Here is a 22,580-nt window from a genome sequence, read left to right as displayed (position 1 = left end):
TACTCAACCGCGTCTGACTCTGTGACCCCATGGACTGTAGCCCGGCAGGGCTCTCTGTCCATGGGATCTCCCAGGCAACAAGAGTGGAGCGGGTTGCCACTTCCTCCTCCAGGGGATCTTCCTGACCCACGGATCGAACCTGTGTCTCCCACGCCTCCTGCACTGGCAGGCCACTCCTCCCCACTGCGCCACCGGGAAAGCCCCTTCTCAAAGCCCTCCTCCTGGTACTCTGGTTTTCTTCGACACCCAGCGGGAAACAACTGACAGACCAGACAGGCCTGGGCTCCAGGGCCCCGAGGAGAAAAGGGAGGCGGAGGCACAGAAAGCGGGCTTTACTGCAAATCAGGAGCAGACAGGACACGGCAGCTCTCTGCGGGGAAGACCAGAGACGAGGCATCCTGCCCTCCAACCTCTGCTCGGCTGGAGGGAGGGGTGCTTCCCCGGGACACAGGCTGAACTTGCGGTAACAGACAGGATGGACAGACACGCCCCGGCAGACACAGGTGGGCGGCACAGTCAAGTCCAGTTCTGCTACAAGGATCACTCTTGGCTTCAGAGTGAAACAAGCACCGCCCCCCCTCAACACACGCACACGCGCGTGCGAGTGAAAGCTCTGCAGGCAGCTCCCCTACAGAAGTCGGACCCACCGTCTGGTGAGCTGGGCCTGGGTACACAGTGGCTATACAAACTATGCTGCAAATGGACTCAAAATTCCAGAAACATAATGAAGAACAAGAATTCTGCGTTTTCTTCCCATAAATGAAAAAGTAACAAAAATCTCACTTTTTGACTCACTGGTGGAAGGCAGCCTCTGACCGAAACACCAAGTTCTCCCTGGAATTGTCTTTCTCAGCCATCCACCGCCTGGTATCTGCTGTCCGCCTGTCCCCGAGCCCCCTCACCAGAGTGTCCCAGCCAACCTCAGATGAGAGGAGGACCCCTGTGGGGCCCAGTGGGCTGGGAGGATCTGGCACCACACTGCGGCCTGTCCATGGGCCCGGATGGAATGGCAACAGCAGCCGAGGGCAGTGGGCTCCCGCCCTGGAGCCTCAAGGGAGGTTTTGCTGGTGAAGGTTCGACTCTGGGGGCGAGAAGTTTGGCTCTGAGAAGCCAGCTCCCTGGGGTGATCTGGGGACGACTGTCCCAGGATCTGGGGTGGAGCGTGGTAACAGCCAGTCTCCTGTTAGCATCTGGGTTCCCACGAGTGTTCCTGGGGACCTCCTTCCTGAGGACACCTTGTCGTGCTCCCTGGAACCCCTTTCACAAACACCTCTGGAAGCACAGCACCCCAGGGACCAAGCTCTCTCGGATAAAGCCCTTGGCTGAGCTGATACTGACCACTGCACAGACGCTGGAAAGGGGCACGTGGGCTGGGGCCTGACCGAGCGGAGGGGGGCCCCCGAGCCCCAGGGTGGGAGGCTGGGACGATGGCTCGTGGGGGGTGTGGGGGGACACTTTGCAGAAGCAGCTCCGAGAACTGAGGCTGGAATCTGCCCACAAGCACTCGCAGGAGGGCCAGCGGTGCCTAGAGGAGGCGGGTGACGGGGCAGCCGTCGGGCTCGTCCAGGAACAAGGTGCTGAAGACGTCGTTGAAGAAGCTCGGGTGGTACCTGCAGGCCCGCTCACAGTCCGGGTTGAAGTTCACCTCCAGGATCTGCGGCTGCATCGCCCGCTCCCCTGATGGCACAGGAGCACGGGCTGTCTTACTCCGAGGAGCGGGGGCCTGGGACGGGGGTGCTGGGGGCCGCGAGGCTTCTCTGGGGGGCCTGGCCTGAAGCCTGCTCTGGCAGGGGGAAGACCGGGGCTGCCTCCAACCCCGGGAGTGCCACGAGCCACCACACCCTGCTCAGATGCCTAGTTCAGTGGGACCCTGGGCCCCCTCTCCTCGCATGCAGGGCGCCTTTCCTCACGAGCCCTCTCCTGACACCACGGCCACCCGCTTCCCTTTCCTCCTTGTGCTCCACCCTGCAGGCTGCGGACCCTCAGGGTGGGCCTCCTCTGATCCAGGTCTCTGGGCTAATCAGAGAAAAGGGACACAGGATAGCGTGGACCAGGCCGAGGCAACAGCACCCTCTCCCTGTCCCTGGGGGGCTGGCGTGGCGGCTGGAGGATCAGCTCTGGGTAAATGGGGGTGGGGTTGGGGAGCCCCCTCACCATCGGGACGACTGTCCCACTTCAACATGAGGTCAACCGCGTACACGGCCCGGGATGAGGGGTAGTCGCAGAGGCCCAGCGGGGGCGGCCTGGCACACGCCACCTGGAACAGCTCCGTGAAGGCCTGGAAGATTTCAGCCTGGGGCGGGGAGGGGGAGACAGGGTCAGGGGGCCTGCAGGCTGACGCTGGGACCAGCCCCTCAGAGCAGCCCTTCCTGAGCCCTGGTCTCCAAGCGGCCACGTCACCTCCTCCGACGTCCTTCACGACGCGGCTGCAGCCACCTCTGCCTGACTCTCGCTGCCCTCTCACCTGGTACCCACTCCCTGCAGACCTGTGTACCCCCACCTCAGAGCTGTCATGGCAGGATGGGGGGACCAGCCTGTATCCCCCCAAGTGTGCGATTCCTGGGATGCACAGAGCCCGTGTCTGTTCCAAGGGTGGTCCTGAAGACGCTGCCTGGCTCCTCCCCTCCCCAAGGAGCCCTCGTGACACCCCACTAGGGCCAGAGGGGAGGACGGGGGTCTCGCCCGTACACTCCCCCTCTGGTGGAGGAGCAGGACCACCAAGAGGAGGCGAAGGCCCCCCACGTGCCCGACACGGCCCACGAGGCAAGCCCTGGCCCCTCAAGGTTGGCCAGCACTCACCTGGACGCTCTTCCAGGGGAATTCTGGGTACTGCTTCTCAAACTCTGGGATGAACTCGTTGTAGTGTACCTACAACAGACACAGGGCCCGTCACACTCCGCCCGGGGTCTCCTCTGGGCAGGGACGAGAGAGGCCTGGCCTGCCCTGCCTTCACACAGAGCTGACACTCGCTGGGGCCCAGGAAGGCGCCCACAGCCTCTCCAGCTCCACCCCTGTAGGCACAATCGGGGGCAGGAGACGGGGTCTGAGCTCTGGACACGTTTACTTCCCAAGGTCTCAGTGTTTCCATCTATAAAATGGGACAGTGCTCCTCGCCCTGCTTTGCAGGTGGCTGTGAGGTTCCAGTGAGGCAGTGAATGCCCAAAGGGCCGGCCAACGGGTCACCATGTCCCTCTCAGAATGGTCACTGGAAGCAGAACTCGGACCTGACCCTGCAGGGCCCATGTCTGAGCTCAGCAATGGCTCAGAATACCTGCAGAGACAGCAAGGGCTTCTCAGGCCAAGACTGCACCCAGCACACACCTGAGCACGCCGGTCGTCAGCTCAGGTTCCTCCCACAGAGGACCAAGACAGGCTCCCTAAGGAAGCCCAGCGTCCACACCCTGCTGGACATGCATCCCCCATGCGGGGCATCAGAGGAGATGTGACCCTCAGGATGACGCCTGCTCCACAGAGGGAAGGCGCTCAGGCCTCAGAAATGACCTGAGTTATATTCCAGAGCTCCGGGTCCTAGGGACCAGCTGCCAACACAGCACTGGACAAGAGGAGGGACATGCAGCAGCAGCCCTGCTGGGTGGGCACATGGCCTGGCCCCTCTGACAGCGCAGGGCCCCCCAGAGGATATCACACACACAGAACAGCGAGTGTTGAGCACAGCTCAGGGCTTCCCTGGTGGCTCAGAATGTAAAGAATCTGCCTGTGATACAGGAGACCTGGGTTTGATCCCTGGGTCGTGGCAACCCACTCCAGTATTCTCGCCTCGAGAATTCCATGGAGAGACTGGCGGGGGCGGGAGGGGGAGTGTGTCACAAAGCGTGGGACACAACGAAGTGACTCATACACATACACAGAGTTCAGTTTACTAACACATCACCGTGTGCCTGGGAAGTAATAGCCCCATGCTCAGGAGCAGCTGCTTTCTGGAAGTGGGGGCCACAGGGCCACGGCAGGGCGGTACGGGGCAGGGCGGTACGGGGCAGGGCGGAGAGCGGCTGTGCCCTACCTCCTGTCTGCCCTGAACAGTCAGGACCAACACGCCTCCGGGCTCTCTTCCTCCACCGGGAGCTGGGCCCTCCTCTGCCCGGTGCAGCCTCCCTCACTGACCCCAGGTGCTCCGCAGGCCAGCTGGGGGTTGATGCCCTCATCTCAAAGAAGCTTTGCCCCCATGTCCTGTTGCTCGAGGCACCCAGGCAGCCCAGGGAAGACAGAGGGTCCAGGCGGGGTCATAGGCCAGCAGCAGCCACCCGCCCTGGGGGCCGTGCAACACGAACCAGGGAACTTATCTCGACCTGAGCTGAGCGTCGTGTGCCCCTCCGAGCGCTGGGGGCAGTGGTGGGAGGAGCCGCAGGTCCCAGAGGGCAGCTCCCCGGACCAGTACACAGCCGGCCCGGAAGACACGCTGACAGGCGTGGGGTCCCGTCTGCATCAGCCTCCACAGGGACCCGGCTCCCCAGGCCCCGCCAGGGCTCACCTGCTTCAGCACCACTTCCGGGTCATAGTTCATGACAGTGAAATGCTTCTCGTAGTCGTCCAGGTCGTTGAGGGCAAAGGGCCTGCAGGACAAGCAGACGGACACTCAAGTCGGTCCTGAGCGCGGCCGGTCCCAGCGGGGTAGGCAGGCAGGCGCTCAGAGCCCCCTAGCCAAGCATCTGTTCTGCCCCTGATAAGAGCGGGCGGGGTGGTCCCACGGCCCCTGTGGGCTCACCACTAGACCCCTGCAAGTCTCTCAACATCGACAGGGTGTGCAGGGGTGGGGGCCTGTCACACGAAGGGGGTTGACTTGGGGAGGGTTACTGCCGGTTACCAGAAACGGGCTCAGTGGGGTACCTGCTGGAGAAGGAGCCCCGGTCCGGGCGTTCTCATCCAGAGTAAAAGGCCCCCCCAATCCCCAGCCCAGCTCCCCCCAATCCCCGGCCCAGCCACCCACCTGCCACCCAGCCTTCATTACCGGTTGGAGAACCGCAGCCAGAACACGTCGTAGACGAACAACCTCAGGGGCTTAACCGACCGCAGCAGCAGGATGTAGCGGATGTCGAACTTGACCCTCCCCACGTCTTCCCGGAGGAACAAGACGGGACTTTCGATGTACTTGGACACAACCTGAGGACGGAAGCAGGCTCGCGGGTGCTCCTCTCGCCGCGGCCAGAATGGAGCGGCCCGGCCTCCTGGCTGCAGCTTGCGCCCAGGGACACCCGAGCGCAGTCACGCCTGCAGAAGCGGACTCGCTCTCGAGCCTACCTCCCCCCAACCCCGGGCTCAAGGGCCCCCGACTTGGTATCTGCCCCCCGCACTCTGCATCTCCCTGTCTTTTCACACCTGTGTCTAAACTGCAACAAGCTCTTTCTCTTCATTATTAGTTGAGAAAAAAGATACCATGGATTTTTAGGCTTTGAAAACTGGAAACAAATTCTCAGCCGAAGTCCACCAGCTCCCCATCCCAGGGCTGGCAACCTCCCTAGCGGTCATCTGGTGACTTGTCTCTCTCAGGCCTCTGTCTGTCCAGGAGCAGAACCTGTGTCCTTCACCTCCCCCACTGCTGGCCCCCCGTCACTACAGCACTCCATCCAGGGCCCTGAGGGGCTCCCTGGCCCGGCCACCTCCCTCCTGTGGGTGGTCCCTGGGGGGGCCCCCTCCCTGATGGCAAGGGCAGCAAGCAGCGACTCCTCCCAGCTGAGCAACGACGCTGCCACCAGGACCCGCCCTTGAGAGCAGGCCTCCCCCCAACCTCCCAGCGCCCCAAGGCCCCACCTTGGGGGAGCTCTCGCGGTGCCGGACAATGCTGTGCAGGTTCTTGGTGATGTGGGTGTCCAGGCTGCGGGCCAGGTTCCAGGGCTTGCAGATCCAGTGGTTGTCCTCGCCCCTGGGAGCAGAGGAGTTGGCTAGGCTGTGTGTCCCCAGGACTGCGGCTGCAGAGGGGGCCGAGGGAGGGGTCCCAGAGGAGACCTCAGAGGCTGGGCTTCGGGAGCCAGCAGTTGGCTGAGGCCAAGGGAGCTGCCCTCTAGGTGGAAGGGCCGTTGAGCCCCGTAACGGGCACGTGGCAGGCGCTCGGCCATGGGGCGGGCCAGGCGGAGGGGGACAGGGGTGGTCAGAGAGGGGGCCACAGGAGCCTGCCGGGCGTTGGTGGTGGGGGCGGGTCTCAGCTAGCGGGGCGCGCGGGGGAGCTCACCGCCTCTCCCGCTGCTGGAAGTAGCTGATGAACTGGGGCAGCTCCGTGCGCAGGTTGAAGGTGCGGGGCAGCCAGGCCGGGCCCTCGGGGCCGCCTGCCCGGCGTGCGACGGAGGCCAGGCAGTCCTTCACCGTCAGCAGGCTCTCGCAGGGGAACTGGTTCAGCAGCACGTTGGGCCTCTCCTGGCTCAGCCTCCTGCGGGGCCCAGGCAGGCGCCGCAGGTCAGGAGGCGGCGGCTTCCGGGGCGGGCGGGCCGGGCCCTGGGCTGGGAGGTGGCTCACCTGTAGTCCTTGAAGTGCGAGAAGTTGTAGAGGACATCGGCTTCCGCCTCGCTCTGGGTGAAGGTGAAGCGCGGGTGGGTGAGGTGGCTGAGCACCTGCTGGATGTCCGTGTAGACCCTGCGGGGGAGGGGCTGCGGTCACACTGCACACCCGCCCAGCGGTGGGGCCCTCAGACCCTGGCAACCCCGCATCCCCCACTTGTGAGACGGGACCCCAGGGCCCGCCGCCTCGTGCTCATCCTGAGCATGAAACAGGACAACCCCAGTGTTTCCCTGACCCGGGCTTGTTCCTCCCACATGCAAACAGGGTGGGCAGACACACTTAGAGGGCTGCCCTCAGAGAAGCGAGCCGGCGCCCCTGGGCCTCATTCCACGCTGGCACCAGCCCTGGCCCTGGGCAGGGGAGAGGATGCGGAGGCCTGGGTGCGTGTCTGCCAGGGGCGGTAGATGTGGTCACACTGTGAAAGCGACGGGGCTGCGAGTGAAAGCGGGAGGGAGACAGGACCCCACCTGGACAGTGATCCAGGCGCGGGGGGAGAGGCACAGCGAGCACGAGGCATCTAGCTCATGGCCAGTCATGGCTGGGGATGAGGCTGTGGGGCCTTGGTGCAGCCTCCGACCAGAGGAAGCGGAGGGGTGTTGGGCGGTGGCCTCGGGGAAGGGGAGGACAGCCAGACGGGAGGAAACCCCCAGGGCCTGGGGGGAAGGGACAGAGTGAGGAGGTTTGGGCAGCCAGACGGAGGGGACCCCCTGGAGACGGAGGCCAAGCTGCCCCAAGGTGGCTCTGTTATCTGTGGGGGCATCCCCCTGCACCTCCACTTCCTCGCCTGTAAAATGGACCGTCTGCTTTCACCCTGGGCTCGCAGGCCTACCTGGCCTGACGGAAGCTGCCAGTCCACAGCTGCAGACAGCTGGGAGTGACCCCTCCTGGCCGTCTGGGTGCCCAGCATGGGCTGGCTCCCGGCTCACCCTCCCTTCTCGGGCATCTCCCTGTGACCCTGAGACCCTAGCCCTGGAGGTCCTGTCAGTGCTGTGCTGCCCGGAGGCGGCAGCCTGCATGGGGGATGTCCCAGGAGTCTGGGGAGTGCGTGAGGAAAGGCAGCGAGGAGAAGTCTCGTCACAGTCTGCGGGTGCAGGCGGGCTACGCACTTGAAGACGTGGTCGCAGGGGTACCCTGCAGGGCTGATGGCCAGGGGCAGCTTCTCCTTGTTCTCCTCCAGTATGGCCTAGAAAGGAAACACTGGAGGTAGAAAGAGAGCTTCAAGAAAGGGAGCAAGTGAGCACAGGCCTCCTCCCCCCGCACACCAGACTTCTGTGACCCTGGGGGGTACACCTGGGCTCAGGTAGAGCCCTTCTCGGTGCTGGGGTGCCTGGAGCCCTCTGATCACTCCTGCCCCAGAATTCTGGGGCTCGAGGTCCCTCAGGTCCTGAACAGCCTGTTTGGTGTCAAAAGAACAGTGTAGACACTGCTCTCAACCTTCTCGTCGCTTCTAAACGCCTCTTCCAAGTCACAGGCTGCCCAGAAGGTGCTGGGCCTGTCCCGGGAAGGGGCTGCTCTGAGGGTTAAGCGGCGTGGTGGTTTAAAACCTGTTCACATACTTTCTGACATTCCTTTCAAAAGGCAGAGTTAATAACGCATCTCCCCTTCAGCGCCGGCTGGGCTGAATGATGTGTTTATAACCCACGGGAAGAAGCGGAGTCTGCAAACTCGTGAAAGGACCTGTGGCCTCCTCCCATCTCCCCTCCGGTCACTTCCTCCCAGAGTGTCAGCCTCCATGTCCCAAGGACACTCAAGAGGCCCCCCAGCCACAGCCAGCGCCGCCTTCCCAGGCCTGAGTGTGCCCCGTGGGGGCTGGTCCTCAGCCCGACCAAGCCTCAGATGACAGCCTGACTGTGCTCACGAGCGAGCCAGGGCCAGAAACGCCCAGCTAAGCTGCCCCCCACCTCCTTTCCACAGAAGGCAAGACAAATCAAACGTCTGCTGCTCTGAGCAGCTATGTTTCGGAACAAACTGTTATCTGGCACTAGCTGACTAATACAGGCAACCCCAGGGCCCAGAGCACAGGCCTGACCCAAATGGGTCAAAAATCGCCAGGATGTTTAAGAAAACCGGTGTCTGAACTCTGCTCCTCTTCTTGGGCCAGTGGGGGGCATTCCCCCTAAACCCCCCCAAATTACTGATTTCAATTCACGTTCCTTTAACCACCTCAAGACCAGGAAGTCTTTGTCTCTAAGCCACTCGTCAACCACGCCTCTGCGTTCACGCACTCATTCAAGTGTTTAATAAGCACCTACTAAGTGCAGGCACTCTACGAGGCTCTGAAATACACCTCTGAATTAAGAAGGGTGATCACTGGGTTTCTGACAGGGCTCCATCACCACTGGCTTAAATTCACAGGGAAAAGTACCAAGCGGCCCAGCGCGCCGGCCCAGCCCTCCCGGTCAGAGAAGCACGGGGCAGCTAACTCCAGGCACGCTGCCCGCTCGTCAGCGCGGGACTGGCTCATTTCCTCCTCTCACCATCCTCGGTGAGCGTCTGAAGGACTGGTGTGGGGCAGAGAAACGTCAGCATGCTGCGAAAAGGGTAGAGCCTCGGCCCACAAGTCACCAGGCCCCTCCGGGTGTGGACTCCAGCTTTTCCGCCAGCCGTGTGGCCTTTGACAAGTTACTTGATTTCTCTGTGCATCAGTTTCCTCACCCCCCGTTACATAACGATACAACAGGACTGGAGGTCGTACTGTGAGGGTTACAGCTGAGCACTCCCGTAAGTGCTAAGCAGAGGCTTGTGCATCCCTCGGTTTCTCACTGGGACGAGCTGATGAGAAGCAGTGGCTGGAGATGAGAGGCGGGGAGGAGGAGTAGGGGCTGGGGTGTTAATTCCTGCTCAGCTCTGCCTGGTTCTGCTCCCACTGGCTCCGCTTGCTGCCCTGCCCCCGGCTGTACCAACCCTGGCTCCCTAGGCTGGCCTGCCCCACGGGCCGGGCCCTGCACGAACTGCCCACCAGCCTGGCCCTGTGAGTGGGTCCCAGACAACGGACTGTCATCCGCAGCTACAATGCTCGTGATGACCACCTGTGGGCCTACTGTGCACCATGAAAACATACCGTGCCATGTGTAAACAGTGTCCTCACAGCCCTGGTGAGGGAGGTGTCAGGAGACAAGGGAATGGTCCCAAGCCGGGATTCACAGCCCAGCTGCACGGCCCCCACCCCAGACCCCATAACGAGGAGCAGCAGTATTGCATGCCCCCCGCCGTCCACCAGCTCCACCCCCGCCTCCAGAAGGACAGTTCCCAGCATCGCGACCCTGGGCTGTGGGCTGAGCTGATGCCAAGCGGTGCGGCCACACGCAGCTCATGTTCACTTGCCGAGCTCTGAGCCCCTTGTCTCGCAGACACCCCCAGACTCCTCTCTACCTCCCACGGCAGCCAGCTGCGGCTTGGCCATATTTGGTGACCTGGCGGAGGAGGTTCCAGAAGCCACCGGGCAAACAGGCCCAGGGGGTCAGGGCCAAGGTCCCACCTGGTAGTGCTCGGCGGGCGGCTCGGGCGTGGATGAACTGAGGTCCAGCAGGTCGGTGGGGGCCCAGGGCAGCAGCATGCACCTCCGGATCAGCGGGTCGGCCTCTCCGTAGGCGAAGTCCCGGGTCACCTCCTCTGCACCAGGACACGTGGGCTGTCAGCGGGGCGGCAGGAGAGTGGCGGCCCTTCCTTGGGGGGTGGCGGGGCCCCACTTACCGCCCGTGTCCAGGTCCCGCAGGGGCCACAGCAGCGTGTAGGCCACCTGCTGGGGCATGTAGAAGAAGGGGGCGGTGGCAAAGCTGGGCACGTCCGCGTGCTGGATGCGCGACCCGAACTCATCCATGATGTACCACACGGGCACCTTCTCCTCAGCCGTCTGCGGGCGGAGCACACACCACCCTCACCTACAGGTCCTCCGGTCCCCGCACCTTTCCCGGCGTTCACGACCCGAACACCGGCCGCCAGCCTGTCTACACTTGACTCTCAGGGCCTGGGACACCCACCAGGCACACCTCCAGTCCCCTGAACACAAGGCTGCCGGGCCAGGGGACTGCTGTGTGATCACGGGTTGGGTAAAGCTATGTGTAAAGCAGGCACTTAGCCTAGCAGCCACATGGGGGTGCTTGGTTTTGTGTGCGCCCCAGGGGGAGGATGCAGAGTTCAGGGAAGGCTTCCTGGAGGAGGTGACAGCTGCGATCACGAGAAACAACTTCTGTCTTTTCCCAGGCTGGAAGTAGTAGGGGGCTGGTGCGTGAAGGTGGGTCTGGGGGTGTGCTGGGAGTGATGTAAGCCTCAGAGCATGCTGAAGGGACTGGACTCTACTCCTGAAGGCAGGAAGAAATCACTAAGGGTATTTAAGAGTGTGCTGGAACCAGCAGGCACTGGGAAAGAGACAGCCAGGTCACTGGGCTCACGTCTAGGGGTCTGGGACAAGGCTGTGTCCAAGGCCACGTGGATACCTGGGTCTCCGGCACTGGCTGGCCCAGAGCAAAGAGTAACAGGCCCACGATGAAGTCGCAGGGAACCAGGGCAGCTCCCACTGGCCACGAGAAGGGGGTCTGCTCGCTTGCGGGGTCAGGGGACCATCTCCTGCCAGCCCCGACAGCATGAGGTCGCGCAGGCCCATCTGCCTCCCCTGGGGCCCGGCTGCCCGCTCACCCCGTGGGCCAGCTGGTAGGTCTGGTTGAACTTCCACATTTCTTCTAGCACCAGGTCCACGGCCTCGGCGCTGGGCAGCTCGCCGTGGAACTCGACGCCCATCAGGTTGGCCATGCGGTGCAGGAGCCCCGGCACCTGCTGCAGCTGCTGGCGGGCGTGCGTCACGCGGCACGTCCAGGCGTGGTCGATGAGGAAGATGCTGCGGGCACAGGCCACGGAGGGGTGGGTGAGGCTACCACACGGCAAGGCAAGAAGGGGTCTGGGCGAGGGCCAGCGGAGGGGCAGCCCCTCAAGGAGGAGGCCGGAGCTGTGGCCTGGACCCGGCACTGGGCCTGGGTGGGGGTCTGGCTCCCCCACTGTTTCAGTCTGGGAAACTCCCACCCCTTTCAGTTTCTCAAACAGGGCAACACATCCCTACCCACCCCGTCATGGGGCTGCTGTGAGGATCAAATGAGACAAACAGCTGGCCGCCTCCATCGGGTCCTCGTGCGTTGAGGGATTGACTATTACAGTGATCACGGTGAACATGAAGTGTCCTTGGCTGGATTCTGAGCTGCTAGAAAGTGGGCCCATGCCCCCCACCTTGCTACCTGCAGGCCAATGCGCAAAGAAGCCCCACTCAGAGTTCACTTGCTTGTGCTCACCCGGGACCTCTGGGCATTGCTCAGGAGGTGCCAAGGCCTTGTGCAGGAGAGGCTTCAAGTCCTCATGTGTCCAGACAGGAAGCCCACCCTGTCGAGTCTCCTGGGCCGGCTACGTGGCTCCCACACCACCTCGTTGGAGGGCGAGGAGTTCCCCTGTAGGCCCGAGGCCCTGCCTGCCCCCAGCCCACCAGTCAGGCTGCCCGATACCACCCCAGCCTAGCTGGACATGGACTCCCCAATGCACAGGGTTCTGCCTGCTGGGGAAGCAGCTCTGGTCTCCCCACCCCACTAAAGCAAAAGGAACAGCGAACACTCCAGTCCTGCAGGTGGGGGCCAGCTCGCTGCACTCACATTTTCTGTTAGCACATCCTGAAACAAACGAACACTTACTTCTGCCCTTGTGCACGGAGCCAGGAGCACCTGGGGGTGACCCAGGCAGACACACACAGGGGCTGCCGGGCACGGTGGGTGCGGGAGCGGACGGAGGCTGGGCCTGAGCACTGGGGGAGACTCACAAAGGTCCTAGGGCAGACAGGGCCCAGAGCCATGCTCCCAACCTCGACACCATGCCCATCCGTCTTCAGACCTGCCTGCTAGTGTGAGTGGAGGGGGCAGGGAGGCAGGGAGCCCCTTGAGGAGGCCGCTGGGCCTGAGTCCCACGGCCGGCACAGGTGGGAACGGAGTGGGCACAGGCACAGGTCTGCTGTACTGAACTTAATGAGTTTCTGAGTCAGAGAACATGTGGGTGGTAGTGCCTGGCTGCTCTAATTACGCGTGTGGCCCCTCCCACCCTACCAGGGGCCGGTGAAGGAGCTGGGAAAGCAGGAAGAGCTACGGACACAGACGCCCAGGCGCCCGCAGGGGCTGGCGAGTTCCTCCCCCACCACCCTGCCCGGAGTTTCAACAAAGTTACGCCTGTCCTGGCTGAGGACAGTCCCTCTGGCCCCTGGAAGGCAGGAATCCTGGGCTCCAGTCCTAGTCCTGGCCTTTCTACCCTGGGGCCCCGTGCAAGGCCCAGGCTCACCTCTGCCCCCTCAACCCCGAGTCCCGACTCGAGGAATCAACCAGGCCACGCTGCTCACATTCACTGATGTGAAGTTCAGGGCTCCTACACAGAGACCAGATTCAGCAGGACCAGTGGGGAGGCCCGGGGGCTGGGTCCCTGGAAAAGCCCAGGCTCACGAGTTAAGACGGCCCTGGGATGACACCCACACCTGTGACCAGCTGTGCGATCCTGGGTGAGCCCGTTCCCACGGGGTCCTCACTAGCAAGATGGGACCTCGCCACATGTGGTCAGTGGGACCGCTGGGACAGGTTAAGAGGCACCTGGGGGGAGGCCGCTCTGCAGACGGTACGAAACACGGCGAACACAGGAACATCATCGGTGTCAGGGCCGATTGGGCCCTGAAGTCCAGCTGGAAACACAGCAGCCGCCATGCACCTCGTCTCAGGCCAGCTTAAGTGGCCAGTGGCCTGGCCTGGAGGAGCAAAAGCGCCCGCAGGAACTGCTTCTCCCGGGGGCGACGGCCGGGGTGACATCCTTCAAGAGGGAGCAGAGGCGCGGATGAGAGGGTCCCGCCCTCAGCTCCTTACCTGTTGGGGTCGGCCGCCTGGAGCCCGTTCTCATTGGTCACGATGACCTTGTAGCAGAGCTCGCCGCCGGGGTTGGGCTTCTTGCGCGCTTCCTGGGCCGCCTCATCCTCACTCTCCTCCTCTTCGGCTTCCTCCACCTGCATGATCCCGAACATCTCCCCAGCATCGAAAACCTGGGGGCCAGAGGCAGGGGGCCATTGGCAGGACACCCCGTTCCTGCTCCGTTCTTTCCACCACACCCTGGCCTCTGGGATGAACTGAGCCCTGAGGAGGACAGGGCCTCTTTACTGTCCAGCTGCCCATCTTACACCCAGGAGACAGGTTCCCAATCAGTGGGAACAAGGTCCTCACCTCCCCCGCCAACACGGGCACCGTTATCAGGGTGCCCCAGCCTGTGGGACCCGCGCCTGGGGGAGGGACCGCCCGCGTACACCTCTCAGTGGCAGCCAGTCTGGGCTCCTGCTTCACAGGGAAAATGCGGCCCAGAAGGTGGAGGGGGCGGCTCTGCTCACAATGCCTGGAAGAGGCAGGATCGTGGCGGGCCAGGGACTTCAGCTCAGCTTTGTTCTCACCAGAACTACCAACCCAACGCCAGGGCAGCGGAGGAGATTCGGAAGGAAACAGGGGCGAGGGGGTGGGGGGTGCTCAAGAGCGCCCTGCAGCCACAGCCACCCAAGTCTGCACCAAGCAGGGCCTGGTGCTGGTCTCCTGGGGCCCTGGGCCAGAATGGGACAAAAGGAAAGGGTCTGGGTTTCCTTGTTTCCCTGGCAACCGCAAGCCACTTGCAGCTGGTGAAGGGGACAAGCCAGTTGGTCTCCACATGGCCACACTCAAGACCCTGTGTCTGCCACAAGTCGGCAGGTCACTGAGCCACTCCATGCCTCAGTTTCCCCATCCATACAATGGGAATATTAGGATCTACCTGTGACTTGTTGGGAGGGTTAGATGATTCACACACACAGAGAGCATAAAAGCTACCGTGTAAGCACTTGCCACCATGACACTTCTGAGCCTAGTCTCTCAGCAGCGAAGGGACACCAGCCACCTTCCAGGGGAGCTGACAGCAACACATCAAATCCAACGGCACACAGAGGGACTCAACAAAGACCAGATGCCCCTAAAATGTACTTCCCACGACTCCACTAAAAAGAGGAGACACACTCATCTCGGCAGCTGGCAATCAGCCATCCATTCAGGCACGAGCAGCGCTGACGTGCTGGGCAGGACAGGCACTTGGGGGTGTGAGGATGAGTGACGTATGACCTTGCCCTGGGAGCTGATGACAGAGAGCCAGGAGGGGCCATCTGAGAGGCCGAGATAACCCCTGCAGGGGCGCCGTCCTCTGAAGTGAGTGGTGAAGGAAGCAGAAGATTAACTGATTTGGCTGCTCCAGGTCTCTGATGTGGAATCTTATAGTTGCAGACTCTGGGCTCTAGTTCTCTGACCAGGGATCAAACCTGGGCCCCCTGCATTGGGAGCGCGAAGTCTTAAGACACAGGGCCACCAGGAAAGTACCAGGAAGGTCGTCAGGTGGTGGTGTGAGGACTCCAGGCAGAATAGCTGGGGCAGGAAGGGTTGTGGAGCTGGTCAGGTGCATCCCAGGGGAGCTAGGGCACTTTCTGGGATGGAGTCTTGAACCCCCAGCCCCCCAGAAAGTCTGGAGGCGGGGGAAGCCACAACCCTTTCTCTGGTTTGAAGTTTAGAAGAGAACAGCTCAGAGGCTGGAGTCCAACCCAGAACCCCAAATCTCCATCCCTCCACGCCCAAACCTGACAAGGGGGAGGGGGCAGTGTAGGGCCTGCCCTCTCCCAGCTGTGATACCATCCCTGTGACCACCATCCCTTCACAGAGGGTCTGGAGGAGTCCCTACTGAGGTAGGGGAGGGGAGTGGTTTTTGCAGCAGGGAAGTTCCCCGCCAGAAAGAGCTGAAATTGATTTCAAAACACTCCCCCTGGTTTCCAAGCCAGAGGGGGCAGGAGGGGCCCCCCTTCCTCGGTCAGCAGGTGCCTGTTCTGCCAGCAAACATCCTCCCCCACACCTGGGCCCCCAGCAGCACGTCTGTTAGAAGGAGGGCTGCAGGTCCGGGTCTGGCAAAGTGGTGACTCACAGGTCTGCCCGTCACCCCAGCAAGGGAGGGCCATGGAAAAGTACTGGGTGCCCCTGAGCAGAGCAACGGTGGCCAGGATGGAGGGGACATTACACTCCAGTGACTACATGCCGGGCACACCTCTGCACCCAGACTCCACCAAGACCGTGGGAGCTCGGGCCATGTCTCCTGGACTTGGACTCAAGACGGGCAAGTGACTTGCACGAGCGACTTCACTGCCCACGGAGGCTGGCAGGGCCAGGGCTGGGGTGTTTCCACCTCGTGATCCATTCACCCAGCACCAGAAGACCATTTTATCCTTACAAGCTGCTGCGGTCCCCTCCTGCACAGCAGAGGCTGGGACTAGGGCAAGTGCGTGGGAAATGCTGGCAAATGGAGGGCGGGCTTGAGGGGAAAATTCACTGTTACAAAAGGCAGGTGCCAGTAACACTGTATCTTTTTTATAGCACCTACTCTTGTTTTGAACAGGAAGGTACTTGGTCCAACCCTCCTTCCCCATGTCAGAAGTCCAGAGTCTGGCTGAGAGGGTGGGGTTCACCCAGCTGCCTCTGGGGTCCCAATTCACCACTTGCACGGCTCAGTCTGTCTTGACCCAGGAAGCAGCCCAGAAAGGGCCTGGCTCCAGCTCAGAAGGTCCCAACAGGGGCCCGTGAATGTGCTCTGGCTTCAGCATCTGGGCAAACCACCAAAACCCAGGGCTGACCCCTCAGCTAGGACCCTGGAGAGACCCTTCGGAGGTAGAAGCTAGAGCACAGGCCAGCAGAAAGGAGCTGTCCCTACAACGGAGACCCTCGAAGCATCCGGGCTCTTAAAAAATAATTTTTTTTTTTAAACTTTTCGGTTGTGCCATGGCGCATGTGGGATTGAACCCCTGCCCCCTGCACTGGAAGCGTGGAGTCCGGACTGCCAGGGTAGTCTCCGAGCTCTTTTCATTTTTGTTTAGATGCCGTCTCTGCCTCCCACAGCCTCAGTTTTCCTTAATCAGCAAGATGACGGTGACCTGGGGCTCAAATCAAATGAAGGAACACGAAAGAATTCTATGAAGAAAGCTTCTAGTTCTGAGGTCGGACAGACCTTAGGAGGGTCACTTCCTCTCTCCGAGCCTCAGTCTTCTCAACTGCAGGAAAGGGGTGATGGATCCTAATCCTCACAGGGCTGCTTTGGGCTCGGATTGTGGAGGACGCAGCCCAGGGCCTGGCACGCACAACGGAAGCCAAAGTTCATTTTAGTTCCAGTTCTCGCCGCAGCCCTGGCCCAGCCCCAAGTGTTGGCAAGACCGGGGCCACAGGTAGAGGGTCCGGCCGCCGCTCTTAGGCCCCAAACCGCCACGGAAGTGAAAGTTTAAGGCGTTTGGGCATCAAGCCATGCTCAAATCTCCGGATCCATGCATCTCCTGCGTCGTCCATCCACGCCGGCCCCCGACTCTCCCCGTGCGCGTCTCACCCAAGCCCGCCCGGGAACGCGCCTTCCCTCCCATCTCCACGCCGCCAACTTCCCCCGGCGCGCTCCCCCACCCTCTCGCGTCCTCCGCGGGGGGGGACCCTGGCCGCCCCACCCGAGCGGTTCTCGGCCCGGAGCCGGCCCGCTGACCACACCCTCCCAGGTAGAAAAGTCCAGAGCCACCCACCCTGGCGGCGCGCTCGGGACGCTGCGTGCGCGCCGCGAGGGCCCGCACCCAGACTTTCCCGGGGGCGCCCCGGGCCCGCTCTGCACCCCGGGCCTCCCCGCGCGGCGCCCCAACCCGCACCTCGTGCTCCAGCTTGTGCAGGAGGCGGCCCCAGTACCGCTCTGGGACTCCCGACGCACGCAGCGCCGGGCCGTGCAGCGCCGCGAACTCGGCCAGAGCCGCCCGCGCATCCTGCTCAGGGTCGAGGACCGACTCTGAGCCCGGCTCCGGCTCCGGCTCTGGCGTCAGGACCCGGCTGCTGCGCTCCGGCGTCGGGTCGGCCTGCATGGCGCCACCGCCAGCGCCAGAAGCCCAGCTCGGCCGCGGAGTCCGCGGGCCCGGCCCTCCGAACTCAGCCCGCAAGCCCCGCCCGCCGAGGCCCACAAGCCCCGCCCTCCTCCGGGTTACCCCGCCGCCCCCGCCCGTCTCGGCCCGCAAGCTCCGCCTACAAGCCCTGGCGCCGGGCTGGCGGAAGGGCCGCCGGGGCAGCCGGGGGGCGGGGCCTCCCGAGAAGTGCGCGTGCGTGAGCCCGCGGGGGCGGAGCCTTTGTGGCTCTGGGGAGGGGGGTGCTGCCGGCGTGTGCGCACGCGCGGATGGTGTCGGGGAGGTGTCTTCTCGTTCAGCCCGAGGCTGTCTGGGCGGATGCCGGAAGTGAGGCTGTGGTCGAAACTGAATGGGTCTCTAGACTGCACCGAAAGGGGAAACGGAGGCTCAGAGATACTCGCGGGGCAGAGCAGCTTCCCCGAACGGCACCGATCCAGCCTTGATGACTCGCAGACCCACGGAGGCGGGGGGCAAGGAATCTCTCGTTCTTTTGAATGCGTCACCAGATTTTAGGTGCAGCAAAGCAGTGACCTGTCTCAGTTTCCTTACATTTGATTTAAGAATATGAATTTATTCAGACAAAACTGGGAGTTTTTTTTTTTAATCCTTCTTAGAAATGCGTTGTATTGTTTCCCCCTTTTCAACTTTTCAGTAATTGTAATTTGCTGGAAAGTGCTGTTGCTGCTGCTAAGTCGCTTTAGTCGTGTCCGACTCTCTGCGACCGAGTAGACGGCAACCCACCAGGCTCCTCTGTCCGTGGGATGCTCCAGGCAAGAATATTGGAGTGGGTTGCCATTTCCTTCTCCAGGAAAGTGCAAAGGCAAAAATTTTGTATGTGGGTGCTTCAGTGGGTGAATATCTTGATTAAAATTATAAGCTGATTTTTAACAAAATGCACCAGTTTAGAGGACTTGTTCAATGGGACTAGAACACTTAAGTTGTGCAAAAGCTCAAACTTCCAAATTCCAGTTGGTGATGATGAAATAAAATTCACATTTTATGGCAAGACAGAAACTTAAACATAAAACGCCTCCTTTTTAGTGTAAATTGTACCTCTGCACTAACCAAACCTCCTTGGAAGATAACCTTCCTAATCTTATCAAGGATCTCTACTCCTTAGGAGATAAGCTTCCTTCTTAACCTTACAAGAGGCCACAGGGACCCACGACCCACTACTTGTTTTGTACACGTGGATCTGGATTGTGTAGACTGTTGATAATATATCATTTAATGTATAGCACTTTTGGAGAAGGAAATGGAGACCCACTCCAGTTTTCTTGCCTGGAAAATCCCATGGACAGAGGAGCCTGGCAATCTACAGTCCATGGGGTTTTAAGAGTCAGACACAATCTAGTGACTAAACCATAGCACTTTGTCTCAAAAACTTAAAACACAGCTGTAGGTCAGTCAGTAAAGAATCCACTGTAATGCAGGAGACCGAGGCTTGATACCTGGTTTGGGAAGATCCCTGGAGAAGGAAATGGCTAACCACTACAGTATTCTTGCCTGCGGAATCCCACGGACAGAGGAGCCTGGCGGGCTACGGTCCGTGGGGTCACAAAGAGTCCAACACAACTTAAGGACTGTACTACCACCACCTCCATGGCCAATGTATAGCACTCTGTCTCAGAAAGTTACCATACTGACCTTTTGAACTCTAACAGGCAAGACAGTCCTCACAGCTCTCTGAAAGACTGCTTCCCAGATTATAGTATTTGGCTAGAATAAACATTTCCATTTCTTTCATTTTTTTCATTGACATAGTCAAGAAACATGTTATAGGGAAAAAAATGTTACTGCCATACTGGAGGGCTTCCCTGGTGGCTCGGACGGTAAAAAAAATCCGCCTGCAATGCGGGAGACCTGAGTTCCATCCCTAGGTTGGGAAGATCCCCTGGAGAAGGGCCTGGCCACCCACTCCAGCATTCTTGCCTGGAGAACCCCTGCAGACAGAGGAGCCTGGCGAGCTACAGTCCGTGGAGTTGCAGAGTTGGACATTACCGAGCGACTAAGCGCAACATAGCCATACTGGAATACTTTTTTCTGTCTCACATCAGCTGTGTCTCAAAAATTTTGCAGCTCAAGCACTGTGTGAAGAAGTATTTGTAAATTTTGGCAACTATGATATCTAATTCGACTGATACAATTTTACAGTTTGTTGGGATGTAATAATTACATCCAATTCCAGGTGTGTTTCTGCTTCATGGGTTTTTTGGTTTCTTTTTCAGGTTTTATTTTTGGCCATGGTGGGGGATTTGGGATCCTAGTTCCCCTGCCAGGGATTGAACCCATGCCCCCTGCAGGGGAAGCATGGATTCTTAACCACTGGACCAGCAGGAAAGTCCCCATGGTGTTCTTAATTTAGTAAGAATGTTAGTTCATCTATGCAGTACCTGTTGAACTTTATACGAGTATTACCATTGCAGGAGAAACAGTGGAAACAATGTCAGGCTTTATTTTTTGGGGCTCCAAAATCACTGCAGATGGTGATTGCAGCCATGAAATTAAAAGACGCTTACTCCTTGGAAGGAAAGTTATGACCAACCTAGATAGCATATTGAAAAGCAGAGACATTACTTTGCCAACAAAGGTCCGTCTAGTCAAGGCTATGGTTTTTCCAGTAGTCATGTATGGATGTGAGAGTTGGACTGTGAAGAAAGCTGAGCACTGAAGAAAAGATGATTTTGAACTGTGGTGTTGGAGAAGACTCTTGAGAGTCCCTTGGACTGTAAGGAGATCCAACCAGTCCATTCTAAAGGAGATCAGCCCTGGGTGTTCTTTGGAAGGAATGATGCTAAAGCTGAAACTCCAGTACTTTGGACACCTCATGTGAAGAGTTGACTCACTGGAAAAGACTCTGATGCTGGGAGGGATTGGGGGCAGGAGGAGAAGGGGACGACAGAGGATGAGATGGCTGGATGGCATCACTGACTCAATGGACGTGAGTTTGATTGAACTCCGGGAGTTGGTGATGGACAGGGAGGCCTGGCGTGCTGCGATTCATGGGGTCACGAAGAGTCGGACACGACTGAGCGACTGAACTGACTGACTGACCATTGCAAAAAAAAAAAAAAAACGCCTTCAGTGTTCAACTGTTAAACTAAATTTAGCTGAGTAGCATTCACAATAATGTTAGTTTGGAGCCTTGGAGAGACTGAACTTTCCAAAACCTTAATTTTGATTGCATGAATTGGAAGCCAAAAATGGAAGCAATTAGTGACTTTGGCACAATATGGCATCCACAATGAAATAATTTCTCAGCCAGGAGAGCCGGCACTTTAACAGTGAAAGGGGCACAAGAAAACTTGGAATTAGAAAAGTGAGTGAAACAAATGTAAGAAAAAATCGTTTGATCTAAATGAAGAGTCATGATTTATAGATGGTTACGTCAGTTCATTTCTGCAACCTCACATATTCATTCATTCTGAGGCGGTCTTAAAATAATTGCTGACTTTTAAAGTTCATGTGATGCTTCTGAATGATTGATTTGTGGTGAAGATGCCTCTTTGGCCCCCATGGTGAAAGGCACACATCGACAGACATTTTGTAGAAGTTTCAGTTGCATAATCCTGAGAAATGAGAATATGGAACTTTTATTATCATTTTTAAATATTGAGTTAATTTAGTTATATTTAGTATAAATATAAATATAGTAATAATATAAATATTGAGTTAATTAACTTGGCCGTGCCTGGTGTTGGTTGCAGCAGGTGGAATCTTGTTTTGTTGTTGTTTTGGTTCAGTTGTGGCATGTGGAATCTATTTAATAGTTCCCTGATCAGGGATTGAACCCTAGCCCCCTGTACTAGGAGTTCAGAGTCTTAGCCACTGGACCACGAGGGAAGTCCCTAGAAATTAATTTTAAGTTAAATGTGGACTTAAAAAAGGCTTTATTGAGACTTCGCTGGTGGTCCAGTGGTTAAGAATCCGCCTTGGATTCTTGGAGTCCGCAGAGGACTCAGGTTTGATCGCTGGCTGGGGAACTTAGATCCCATGTGCTTCAACTCAGCCTGAGTGCCGTAACTAGAGAGGCCTTGCCGCAAAAGAAGCCACAACTAAGGCATGACACCGACAAATCAATAAAAATAAAGATCAAAAAGCTCATTGCCCCTGAAAGGTTTATTGCACGTTAAAGAAAAAAATACCAGGAAACAAAATAGAAATTAAAAACTGTGAGTTTATACCATACTTCTTCTGTCGCTCAGTCCTGTCTGACACTTTGTGACCTCGTGGACTGAAGCGTGCCAGGCCATCCTGTCCCTCACCATCTCCCAGAGTTTGCCTGGGTTATTCCATGCAAGAAGGGACAAAACCCTCTGAACAATGAAAGTGTTCGACCTCTATACAGTCTGCAGCGGGAACACTCAGCCTCAATCTGCCACACATGACTCACCCATACCAATCATTTCCTGGAGTCTTCATGCACAGAAGACTATGCTTCAAAGTAAATGAACATGGAAGTTGCATCTGGTAGGCCACAAAACAGGCACACTCGGGTGGTTGGTAGGCAGGGGCAGCAGGGCCTCACTGTGAATATTTAGTACTGGTGTTGGATAAGACTTTTGAGAGTCCCTTGGACTGCAAGGAGATCCAACCAGTTTATCCTAAAGGAAATCAGTCCTGAGTGTTCATTGGAAGGACTGTTGTTGAAGCTGAAACTCCAATACTTTGGCCACCTGATGCGAAGAACTGACTCATTTGAAAAGACCCTGATGCTGGGAAAGACTGAAGGCAGGAGGAGAAGGGGACGACAGAGGATGAGATGGTTGGATGGCATCACCGACTTGATGGACGTGAGTTTGCGTAAACTCCAGGAGTTGGTGAATGACAGGGCGGCCTGGCGTGCTGCAGTCCATGGGGTTGCAAAGAGTCGGACACGACTGAGTGACTGAACTGAACCGAATATTATAATTAAGAATGTCTACCTCACAGAGCTGATCACTGTTAGAAGCTCTGTTATATTGCTTATCATACCTTACAGTCTATGCCTACATAGATATATATCACGTGTGTGCTGTCGCTTCAGGCGGGTCTGATCTATGACCCTATAGGCTATAGCCTGCCAGGCTCCTCTTGGCCATGGGATTCTCCAGGCAAGAATACT

At 58.8% G+C, this 22,580-nt stretch overlaps 1 protein-coding gene across 1 annotated transcript; it reads right to left on the bottom strand.

Annotated features, from left to right (window-relative positions):
- Positions 1-316: 316 nt before the first annotated feature.
- TTLL12 (tubulin tyrosine ligase like 12) lies at positions 317-17,520 on the bottom strand. The gene is made up of 14 exons (XM_070371478.1): positions 17,234-17,520; positions 13,380-13,552; positions 11,143-11,341; positions 10,201-10,360; positions 9,986-10,119; positions 7,614-7,690; positions 6,466-6,582; positions 6,185-6,379; positions 5,767-5,878; positions 4,967-5,118; positions 4,490-4,571; positions 2,800-2,868; positions 2,155-2,293; positions 317-1,677 (listed from the first exon to the last, which is right to left on the bottom strand). The coding sequence occupies exons 1-14, from the start codon at positions 17,438-17,440 to the stop codon at positions 1,526-1,528; spliced, it is 1,968 nt and encodes a 655-aa protein (XP_070227579.1). The 5' UTR covers positions 17,441-17,520; the 3' UTR covers positions 317-1,525.
- Between the last annotated feature and the right edge of the window lie 5,060 nt (positions 17,521-22,580).

This window comes from Bos mutus, chromosome 5 (genome assembly GCF_027580195.1).
Source record: "Bos mutus isolate GX-2022 chromosome 5, NWIPB_WYAK_1.1, whole genome shotgun sequence".
Classification (NCBI taxonomy): Eukaryota; Metazoa; Chordata; class Mammalia; order Artiodactyla; family Bovidae; genus Bos; species Bos mutus.
Note: the sequence above shows the minus strand (reverse complement) of the source record. Positions and strands in the feature narration are given on the sequence as shown.

Coding starts and splice junctions, on each gene's coding strand:
- TTLL12 (XM_070371478.1), bottom strand. CDS start 17,440: ATGCAGGCCGACCCGACGCCGGAGCGCAGCAGCCGGGTCCTGACGCCA. Junction 2,869..4,489: donor CGGAAGTGGTGCTGAAGCAG/GTGAGCCCTGGC, acceptor TGTCTGTTGTAG/GTACACTACAACGAGTTCAT. Junction 2,294..2,799: donor TCCCCTGGAAGAGCGTCCAG/GTGAGTGCTGGC, acceptor TCCCCGCCCCAG/GCTGAAATCTTCCAGGCCTT.